The sequence below is a fragment of the Rhinolophus ferrumequinum genome, chromosome 6, assembly GCF_004115265.2.
Source record: "Rhinolophus ferrumequinum isolate MPI-CBG mRhiFer1 chromosome 6, mRhiFer1_v1.p, whole genome shotgun sequence".
Classification (NCBI taxonomy): Eukaryota; Metazoa; Chordata; class Mammalia; order Chiroptera; family Rhinolophidae; genus Rhinolophus; species Rhinolophus ferrumequinum.
Genome location: NC_046289.1, coordinates 64,218,335 through 64,228,717, shown reverse-complemented (window position 1 = coordinate 64,228,717; position 10,383 = coordinate 64,218,335). Strand labels below are relative to the sequence as shown.

Genomic DNA, 10,383 nt, shown 5'->3' with positions numbered 1-10,383 from the left:
CAGCACTTCCTTAACAGCCTGTAGGCAGTGCACTGCCTACAGGGTAAGTCTGACCCCACCATGACCTCCAGCTCTGAGGACAGCTGCTTTTCCAGGGCCCACTGGCTGGGAACCACCTGGATATCACTGTGGGGAGGTGAGTCACAGAGAGGCTGTAAAGAAGGAAGGAATGCCTTTATCCTGCTTGCTCAGCTGGGGTCCCCTCTGCTGCCTCAGGGCCACAGTCAACTGGTCAGGGTGTAGAAAAAAAGGACAGTGTCTCCTACCTCCCCCCAACCCAGGCTAGACAAGGCCACTAAACGTAGGTCGTATGGATGCTCCACCCCCGACGGGGACCCACTGGCCTCTCCCCTCCTCTCTGCGTGGGTCCCCAGGATCTGTGGACCCAGCCCTCCGCCCCACGTGGTCGGCTGTATTCCGGGAAAGGGATGGAAGTGATTCACTTAGGGAACTGTGACTGTCCCTTCCCGGGGATAGGATGCGCCTGCGAGGTCCTAGCAGCCTCCCTAGTTGGCCGCGCCCTACCTTGCGCCCAAGGCGCACAGTTCAGCCCCGTGGCCCGGCCGGATCCCGTTGGGTACCGAGCCTTGAGCGAGGCGGAAGAGGCAGGTGCGGCGCGCTGACCCGGTCAGCCCTCCACCTGCCGCAGCCGCCGGGCGCCCCGGAGGTCCCGGGCTCCCCGCCCCCCCGCGCTCTTTGTTACAGCCCGACTTCCTGTTTGCCGCCTCCCGACCCCGGCTCATTTCCCGGGCGGGGAAGCCGCCGAAGGCCGCGAGTCTCTCGGAGACTACCCCTCCCACTCGGCTCCGCCTCCCGCACCCCCGAATCCCGCCCCGGGCCTGGGAGCCGGCGGGCCGCAGTGAAGGCATCCGGGCTGTGCACCAGGGGGCGCTGCGAGGCCATCGGGGCTGCGCACCGATGGGGGCCGCTGGCCTCTCCAGACCCCGGGTCAGCCCTTCTCTGTCCTGGGGCCCATGGTACCAGCCAGGGAGCGGCAGGCAGCTGGATGCGAATTCAGTTTTTGTCCTTGTCGCGGAGAGCTCCCTCCAGTCCTCGAATCTCTAAGCCGAGTAAACTCGAGGACTCTTTTCCCTAAATATACCTCAGTGTGTCCAGAGATTCCGGGCCCTTTCACGTATTCTGAGTCATCGCAGCAGCCAGCTCTCTCCCCACCTCCAGATTTCAGTTCTCCGGGCATCCCTGGTCTCTGGCATCCTGAATAGAAGGGAATGGGGACGGGCTGGAGAGGGCACCGGTTTTGAGTGGGTGACTGAAGCTCCCTGTCAGCTCCACCTCTCATTACCAGGTCACCTGGGACAGGTCCATTTCTTCATTCCCTCCCCACTGTTTGAGCACCCTTTATATGCCAGGCACTGGCGATAAAACATGGTCACTGCCCAAGGAAGCTAAACATCCCGTTAATTATCTTTAACCTCTCAGAGGATAATATCTCTTGCACGTTACTATGAGGTTGAAATGAGTTAGTATTTGAAAATATTCGTGAGTAATGAGTTCTTCCACTGGTTGGTTAAGTCTTCTCAAGCTATGCTAGCAAATCACAGCATGGGCGTGGGCTGGAGAAGAGCTTAGAGTCTGGCTGGATGGACCCAGCAGTAGCCCTAAGACCAGGGAGGCAGCAAGGAGGCAGCTGAGATCCCAGCCTGCCTCCACCATTGCTTCCTTTTGTGTCCCTGTCTTTAAGGAACACCACTAGTCTAGGTCAACTTCCTCTGACATGGGAAGTAGTGGAAGGAAGATCCTGGATGTGGGAAGAGATCCCAAGTCCTCAAGAGTCCCCTTCCCCTTGAAGATCTACCACAAGTGGCTTTTGCCATCTTTTCCTGGCTTCCTGGGCCCTGCACCCTATAACATTCAGGCCCAGAGTGAGCTCAGCCTATTCCTTTCATCACAAAGATCCCCTGAGGCCATGACACAGGGTCCAAAAAGCCAGCTGAGTCTATGGCCAGATGCAAGGTAACTGGTATCGCAGAAGTCTGGATTTAGCAACAGGTTGGTTAGCTTTGGGCCCAAGACACTGTGTCATGGTTTCCCTGCAGGGCAGAGCCAAAGCCCTGCCAGGCCTGGCCTGCCTGTCTGTCTTCAGTGATCCCTCCTCCTGGCTCAGGTTGGAGGCAAAGCAAGCTCTGGGGGTACTATTTGGCTTGTCCGAGGACTGATGTCCCTTTTCCACAGTGGCAGATTTCTGGGCCAGGCCCATCATACTAGGCCCGGTCTGTTCAGTTTCACCTCCATCAGTGACTCCCTTCACTCAGGGCTTCCTCTTCGGTCTCTCTGGTAAAAGCGATCTAAAAGGTTTTGGGATCTACTTCCCATTCCCATTCTTGGAGAATGGTGTCCCAACTGCCTTCATTTAAGGGGCTTCACTTCCTTGGCTCTCGTGGGCCTCAGAGTCTTCCCCCACAGTTAGGACCATTTCGAGCAATCATACTTCTCCACATGGGCTGTTTTTCTAGGGTTCTCTTCCAAAGCCAATTTCTCCCATACTGTAGCATTTCCATGGGATCTGACTTTTGACTCTGACCCCATGGGTCTCTTCTCTATGCAGCCCTGTCACTCCTCTGAAATGCTCCTTTCTGCAGTTCTCGTTAGCCCCGCAGCCAGCCACTTCCTGCCCCCACAAACTACACCTTCCTCTCTCCTTAGATTTGGGAGAGAGGTCCCACGATCCCAACCCTCTGTTGGAGCCCTGGCCTCTTCCTTTCCAGGTAGACTCAGCCAGATCTGAATAACTGGAACCTTGGCCATACCAGGGTATCCAATCAGCTGCATCTTTCTCCCTCCTTGGAAGCTAGAAGTGGACAGGGAGCCAGGTTTTCCCGTCATCTAATGAACCCTTTTGCCAAAACATGGGTGAATCCTTATAGTCCCTGCTTGTATAGACAGGGGACCAGCACTGGCCCTGGATTCAGGTGGCATAACCAGCAGAACAGCTCTCTTTTCTTCTCTCCCTCCTCTGAGGTAGATTGTATTGAGGGATTCAGTTACTTCTTCTTCCCATCCTTTTGCCAGAGTGTTGGTGGGGCGTATGAGGTCTGACAATTTAGTTTGCCAACTTGTTGCAACAATGTCACTAACCTTTTTTTCTAATCACAGGAATTATTCATTATGAATTCGTACTAACTGGACAAACAGTTAACCAAGTTTACTATTTGGAAGTGCTGAAAAGGCTGCCTGAAAAAGTTAAACGAAAACAACCTGAACTTTTTGCCAACAATTCATGGCTCTTACATCACGACCAGCTCACACAGCACTGTCTGTGAGGGAGTTTTTAGCCAGTAAACAAATACCTGTATTGGAACACCCTCCCTACTCATTTGATCTGGCCCCCAGTGACTTCTTTCTTTACCCAAAGGTAAAGGAAATGTTGAAAGGAAGACATTTTGATGACATTCAGGACATCAAGGGTAACGTGATGACAGCTCTGATGGCCACTCCATAAAGAGTTCCGAAATTGCTTTGAAGGGTAGACTAGGTGCTGGCCTCAGTGCATAGCTTCCCAAGGGGATTACTTCGAAGGAGACCGTAGTGATATTCAGTAATGAAGTAGGTAGCACTTTTTCTAGGATGAGTTCACAAACTTAATTGTCAGATCTCATACACACACAGACACACACACACACACATATACACACATATATCTTATTATAAATTACAATATCACAGTAGACTGTGGCTTTATCCTGGATAAAATGGAAAGTGAAAAGTCTGGAGTAAAATAACAAGGAGCCAACATGTATCGAGTGCTCCCACATGCCAGGTGCTGGCTAAGTTGTTATTGCTTTCAATCCTTATCAGAACCTACAAGGTACTATAATTTCCCATTTCACAGTTGAGAAAACCAAGGACCAGAGACAGTGTGTCTGAGGTCACCGAGATGGTAAATGGTGGCGTAAGGCTCAAATCTGGGCAAGCTGGAATCAGCAGCTTTTTAAAACAACTTCATCATTTAGCATAATAAACTAGCGTGGTCCCCTAGTTCCTAAAACACACACTTCCATTGTTTCAGATAATTGTGGGCACTAACACCAGGAGTTGATTGCAGTGACAAGAATGAGAAATGAGAAACAGATCATAAGGACATGAGAAGTGACTGCCTGAAGGGAAACAATCAGGAAAGACTACTTTGGGGGAGGTCCAAAAAGGAAAGCCACCATGAGCATAGCATGTGCAACTCTTCCAGGTGGAGGTGATGCTCTCTCATCACCCCTCAAAGCTGGCACCTCTGTGGGCATGACATCTGCAGCCCCTTCCTGAGGGGGTTTTAGGAGGAAAGACGGGATGGTTGTTGCAGTTAGAGAGGAACCAGCTGAGTGAGTGGTTTACTGCCTGGAGTGTCCCACCGGGAGGGAAGGAGACAGATGTCATTGGCAAGGATAAGGGAGGAAAGGGAGTAAGACATGTTCCTGGGAAGGTGGGCAAGACCCCTCGGCCAACTTTTGTGGGGATTCCTATTTCAATAGGGTCAAGGTTGAACCTGTGTCTTTCAGGAGTCCTTCTCTTCTGAACGCCAGGGTGCCTTGGCTTTTTCCAAGTAAGAGAGCTTCACCTCTACCTAGTTTTATGGAGAACTTTCCTTGAGCCCGCATATGTTGGCTCCCCCGGTCCTTCAAAGATGAAGTCTGCTCTCAGGGAGCATCAGGTTTTTGGGAGGCAAGATGTCAAATGCTTGTAGCCAATAGGCTCTGGGGTCGGACTACCTGCCTTCAGTCTCAAGCCCCGGTTTCTGTGTTCCAGTTTGCTCATCTGTGAAATGATATTCATCTCACAAAGTAGTGGAAAAGTTTGTAATTAGAATAGATGTAAAAGATTTTAGCGAACTGCCTAGCTCATGGTAAGCTCGCAATAAATGATTGTTGCTGTTATAAGCATGAGGTGAACAGAAAAATAAACAAGTGAGGTAAGGGGTTGTGGGAGCAGAGAGGAGGGAGTGCCTAACTCTGCCTGGAGAAGAGCTGGTTCCTGATGATCTTACCAAGGGAGTTATTAAAACCTGGGGCTTTCGTCCTGGTGGGAGGAGGTCTCAGAAGGGGCATCTTAAAAATGTTCTCTGGGGGATTCTGCTGTTATCTGCCCCTTAGCTACCAGAAAACTATTAACTACTCTTTAAAAGGAACTTTTTATTATTAAAAGTATACTTCATAAGCCTTAGAAAATAGAGAAAAGAATCACCCCAAATCCCAATACCTCAACACATCCATCATTAGTATATGGTGGCCCTCCATCTTTTTCCTCAGGCATCGTGTTTTTGTTGTTTTAATAGTTTTAATTATAGTGCATGTGATAGTCATATTTTGCATTACTATGCAATCATAGGAATTTTTACTATGTTGTTCTCATAATGGATTTTTATTTTGATTTTTTACTCTTTTTTTTTTTTAAATAGAAATGGTTTATTTTCTCTTTTTAAAAATCCCAATCTGCATTGGTATAAAAAAGAAAGTGCAAATCTCATGGAGTCCTACTACTCAGAGGTCATCACTGAGCATATTTATGTGTTCTTCCAGATTTTTTTTTTCTAAGCAAAGAAACACATACAGACTGTTTAAATTTAAAGAGTTATATTAGGTTATTTTATAACCTGCTTTTTCACTTAATTATACACCTTAGATAGGTTTCCATGTTAATAAGTGTGGGCATATATAATTGTTTGTAATGACTGCAAAGACTTAATTTTATGTCTATATTAAATTTATGTAACTTATCATCTATTGTTGGATATTTGTTTGCTTTGTGTGTGTGTATTTCTCCACCATGTGGATTGACCAGAATTTACGTAAACATTTAGCTATTTTTGGATATTTAAGTAGTTTTTCTTCTTTTGTTTTTCCTATAATAAATAACAATGCATTGAAAAATCTTCAGACATATGGCTTTCCCCATATTTTGAATAATTTCCTGGAATGGAAGTATTGGTCAAAGGGCAGGGACATTTTATGATTCTTGATTTGTATCACCATGCTGCTTTTTCAAAGGGTTGTTTGTGTCAGTTCAGATACTTCCAGCAAGATGTTCATACCAGTTTCTCTGTCTCTCACCCAATACCCAAAGGTGGTAGATGGGGGGGGAGGGAAGGCGATATTCTCCCTCAGAAACTAGCAGCAGAGGAGGTGTCATATGGGAACAAGATAGAGAGCAGAGGAGAAGAAGGGAGAGTAAACATGGGGAATGGAGGGAAACAGAAAGGAATAACTAGAAACAACCATTTTACCTGTAATTCTTTCCAATTAGAAAACTAATTCATGCTCCTTGTAAAAAACCCAAACTTTTACATAAATGTTTACATTTAATATTGAAAGTCCTCCTCTGGTGACAGGTTCTGCTAACAGTTTAGGGATATTCTTCCAGATTATTATTATTAATATATCATTATTTTTACAAACATTAATGTATAACTCGTTTTAAAAGAACTAGCTTCATACTATACACACCATCGTGCAACATTCCTACTGGAGAATATGTCTTAGGCACCTTTGGAATGACTACTTTAAGTGTGCAGATAGTTTTTAGTTTAAATATCTAATTAGAATCGAATGAGAAGGAATATTGTCCATTTCCCCTGCCAGTGGGCTCATCCGGAACCTCGTCAGCAGTCCCGTGCGGGACAGGCGTTCTGCTCTGTTTCCTTTTTTCAGCCAGAGATATCCCCAGGGACAGCCCTTTGGCGCTGCTCAGGGGGTCAACTCCAGGCGGCCTGAGGACCCTTTGTCAGTGAGGAGGCCGGTAGCTGCTCACAGCCCTGTGGGAGCCTGAATTTGGCCCTCCTTGGGTCCGCTGCTCCCGGAACCTCGGTTCCTAAGGATTAACCCAACCCACTGATGCAAAAGTCTCATGTATCCGCAGAACTAAACCCACAGCCTCAGGGCAGGATTGGTCTGGCTTTCTTGTTTTTATGGCCTCTCTCCGCAGGTCCCGCCACCAACACCAAGGGGACTGCGGCACTTTCAAGCTCTCTGGCTGGCTCTTCCCTAGCCTACAGGGGCTGAGGAAGTCCCACTCCTGGCCCGAGGCTACCCCGTCACTGAGGTCCGCAAGCTCACGGCGCCCGGCCTGGCTCAGCTTCACAGCCTCTGCAGAATCCCTTGTCAGCCCCGTGACTCCGTTTCTCCATTTGCTCACGTGGGCCAACGGCGTGAGGCACCTGTGCGGAACGCGGAGGGTGCCTCCGACGGCTTCTCCAGAGTCGTGCTATCAGGCGGAGGGAGCCCCAGAGACAGGCATTTACGCCGCCGGGAGAGCTCCTTCTGGCCAGGCCCTGCACTGGCCCTGGTGAGACCTGGTGAGCCCAGGGCCAGTGCAGGGCATGGCCAGAAGGAGCTCTCTGGGGTCTCTGGGGTGGCAGTGACTCGGCCAGGTGCACCCGCCGGACTTCTGGGGAGACACCGCCTGAGACCCGCCTGCCGTGGTTCCTGAAGGACCCAGGTCATAGAGTGGCAGCAGGGAGACGACCAGTGCCCGCGTCCGCGCCCACTGCCCGCCGCCTGACGCAATCCGAGGCGCCCTTGCTGCATGCCAAAGCTGGGGAAACCTCCCTCGCCGTTGCATCACTCCTGACAGGTTTTCTACAGAGATGGAGCCGAACCAATCAGCGGGCGCACTGGACCAGGGGCCGGAGGCTCAATTACCCACTCAGAGGGCGGCGCGGTTAACCGGGCAGCAAAATCCAAAGGTAATTGGCCAAAAGGGAATTTTCCCCGCCCCAATCACCGCGGCAGCCGGCTGCGGTGGGCGGGGCCTGCCAGCCGGAGGGTTTATAAAGGGCCATGGCAGGGGCCGCGCAGCTGGAGCGACCGAGCGGTGCCAGGCCAGGTGTGCGTGTCCGTCGGTCTTTCCGTGCCCGCGCCGGAGACCTGTCCCGGAGGCCGCCCGGGCCCGTCCCTGTGCCCGGCACCATGAAGCAGGAATCTGCAGCCCGGAACACCCGGCCTGCCTCGCCGATCCCCGCCTCGTCGCCACCCGCCTCGTCGCCTGCGCAGCCGCCCCGGGTCGACGTCGACCCCCAAGCTCTGTGGATTTTTGGGTACGGCTCCCTGGTGTGGAGGCCCGACTTCGCCTATAGCGACAGCCGTGTGGGCTTCGTGCGCGGCTATAGCCGCAGGTTTTGGCAGGGAGACACCTTCCATCGGGGCAGCGACAAGATGGTGAGCATCCGATCATGCCCCGGAGAATAAGGGGTTGGGGTGGGGACAGGATAGTGGGCGCTGGTGCCCTGAAACGTCCGGGGCTCTCTTGGCAGACTGACTCAGTGCTGATGGGGGCTATGTGTAAACCTGTGTCAGGGGTTTGTGGCTTAAATTTGTGTGCCCAGTGATCACTCACTGTGTGGTGGCTTGAGCCTGTGATCCTGTGGATCATTGTGTTGATGAATATTTCTGCTTATCAGTCTGAGCCACTACCCTGTATCTACTTCTCCTACATCCATGCAGCACTCCTTCCACTTTCTCCTGCATGAGTGGGACTCTCTGAGGCCTGGGCCGGCAGGGTTGATAAAGGATTTCCTCTGGCACTGATGGCAGAGCTGATTTTTAACTTGTCCTTTTCAAAATCTTTCTTCCCTTTCTAGCCTGGCCGTGTGGTGACCCTCCTTGAAGATCATGAGGTAAGTGCCTGAGTGAAGAAAAGGACCCTGGGGTCCAGCATGGAGGGGTGTGGCCAGACAGAGCTTGTAGGTCCTTGGCTGCAGGGCAGATTAGATGTCCCTCTGGTGGAAGGGAAGGGTGGTCTAGCTCAGTGCTTCTCACAATAATCTCCAGAGGATCTTGTTAGAGCCCAAAATTCAGATTCCTAACGAGCTTACAGGTGATGACGCTGGTTCTCAGACCACACTCTGAGTAGTGATCTTGTTCACCTTGGGTCTAGACCACCCTGTCAACCCTTGTTAAGAAAGGGAGAATGAGGGCTCGACGTGTTGTTACGAGATGGCTCATCAGCCCTCCTCCCATGTCCTAAGAGAGCATAGTCCTGGCGTGGGACCAGCAGGAACGATTGTGACTGACCCTGGTGCCCGTGTTTCCTTCTAGGGCTGCACTTGGGGTGTTGCATACCAGGTGCGAGGTGAGCAGGTGAGCGCAGCCCTGAAGTACCTGAACGTGCGGGAGGCCGTGCTCGGTGGCTATGATACCAAGGAAGTCACTTTCTACCCCCAAGATAGCCCTGACCAACCACTCAAGGCACTGGCCTACGTGGCCACCCCACAGAACCCTGGTTACCTGGGCCCTGCGCCTGAGGAGGCCATCGCTACACAGATCCTGGCCTGCCGTGGCTTCTCTGGCCACAACCTTGAGTACTTGCTGCGCTTGGCAGACTTTATGCAGCTCTGTGGACCCCAGGCACAGGATGAGCACCTGGCAGCCATCGTGGACGCTGTGGGCACCATGCTGCCCTGCTTCTGCCCCACGGAGCAGGCTTTGGCACTGGTCTGAGGGGCTGAGCCCCTGCAGGGAGTGCCTTCACGGACATGGGGGCCAGGTCCCCACTTCTGTGCACAAAGACAGACTTGATATAAGGAGTCCAATGAGAGGATTCACGGGCAGCAGGGGCGTCTCTGCCTGAGCCCTTGCCTGTCTGTCAGCCTCCAGCTCCCGCCTGCCTGACACTGACTTACTACTTGAAACTATTTATTGCACCATGTTGGTGTTGTGGGCAGGGTGGGGGCCTGCCCTGGACACAGGGGCTCTGCTGAGTGGTGCCCCACGCTAGACATCTGGTGCCTGACCAGATTCCCCTCAGTGCTGCTGCTAACCTCACACTCCCCAGACCTCCACCTCTCCAGGGAGCCTTCAAGAGGCTTGACCGCGACCCCCCCCCCCCCAGATCAACCATTCCCTTGCCCCAGAAATACCGCCTAAGAAAGGTGTCAGCCTGCTGATGAGGGACAGGAGGAAGTGAGGAAAGGGGCCCTGTAGGAACTGAGGCCCCTGTCAGCCCTGCTTACCCCCCAGGTCCCCCGGGCAAAGCTGCATCTGGAGCCCAGGCACAGCTGCTAAGGCTGGGCCTAGGCCTCTAAGCCATTGGCTGTGCTTCCCTGTCCTGTGTGCCTGGCCAATCCTGTCTATCTGGTCATCTATGGGTAGGAAGCTTATCACTATAGGCCCCGGCATTATCCCATCTGTCCCATAATGTTATCTATAAACAGATCTCTTATAATCTGTGCTGTGCTGGAATGTGGTTCTTTCTTCAGATGGGTTGGGGCGAGTGGGGTTGTGAAGCCCTGGAAGCCTCATAAAAGGGGAAAGGACTCCCTCTTCATCTGTGTCCCTCTCTCCCAGGGAGCGGGCAGCTCAGCAGGCAGGACTGCCACATTACACCACTCGTATGGGTACCACTCATGTCTTAGTGCATGCAAAGAACACCCCTGAGTCAGGC

The 10,383-nt window shown here is 51.8% G+C and overlaps 1 protein-coding gene across 2 annotated transcripts; it reads left to right on the top strand.

Annotated features, from left to right (window-relative positions):
• Nucleotides 1–7,290: 7,290 nt before the first annotated feature.
• Nucleotides 7,291–10,145, top strand: CHAC1 (ChaC glutathione specific gamma-glutamylcyclotransferase 1). Of its 2 annotated transcripts, XM_033107041.1 has the most exons (4): nt 7,299–7,687; nt 7,789–8,159; nt 8,582–8,617; nt 9,039–10,145. In XM_033107041.1, the coding sequence occupies exons 2-4, from the start codon at nt 7,911–7,913 to the stop codon at nt 9,438–9,440; spliced, it is 687 nt and encodes a 228-aa protein (XP_032962932.1). In that variant the 5' UTR covers nt 7,299–7,687; nt 7,789–7,910; the 3' UTR covers nt 9,441–10,145. The 2 variants fall into 2 exon arrangements, with proteins under 2 accessions (XP_032962929.1, XP_032962932.1); XM_033107038.1 differs by having other exon boundaries at nt 7,291–8,159.
• The last annotated feature ends 238 nt before the right edge of the window (nt 10,146–10,383 follow it).

What these genes read in the sequence shown, in the direction of transcription:
- CHAC1 (XM_033107038.1), top strand. Translation starts at nt 7,782, where the DNA reads ATGGCAGGGGCCGCGCAGCTGGAGCGACCGAGCGGTGCCAGGCCAGGT. An exon ending in ATCGGGGCAGCGACAAGATG is followed by an intron (nt 8,160 to 8,581) that starts GTGAGCATCCGA and finishes TTCCCTTTCTAG; the next exon opens with CCTGGCCGTGTGGTGACCCT. An exon ending in CCCTCCTTGAAGATCATGAG is followed by an intron (nt 8,618 to 9,038) that starts GTAAGTGCCTGA and finishes GTTTCCTTCTAG; the next exon opens with GGCTGCACTTGGGGTGTTGC.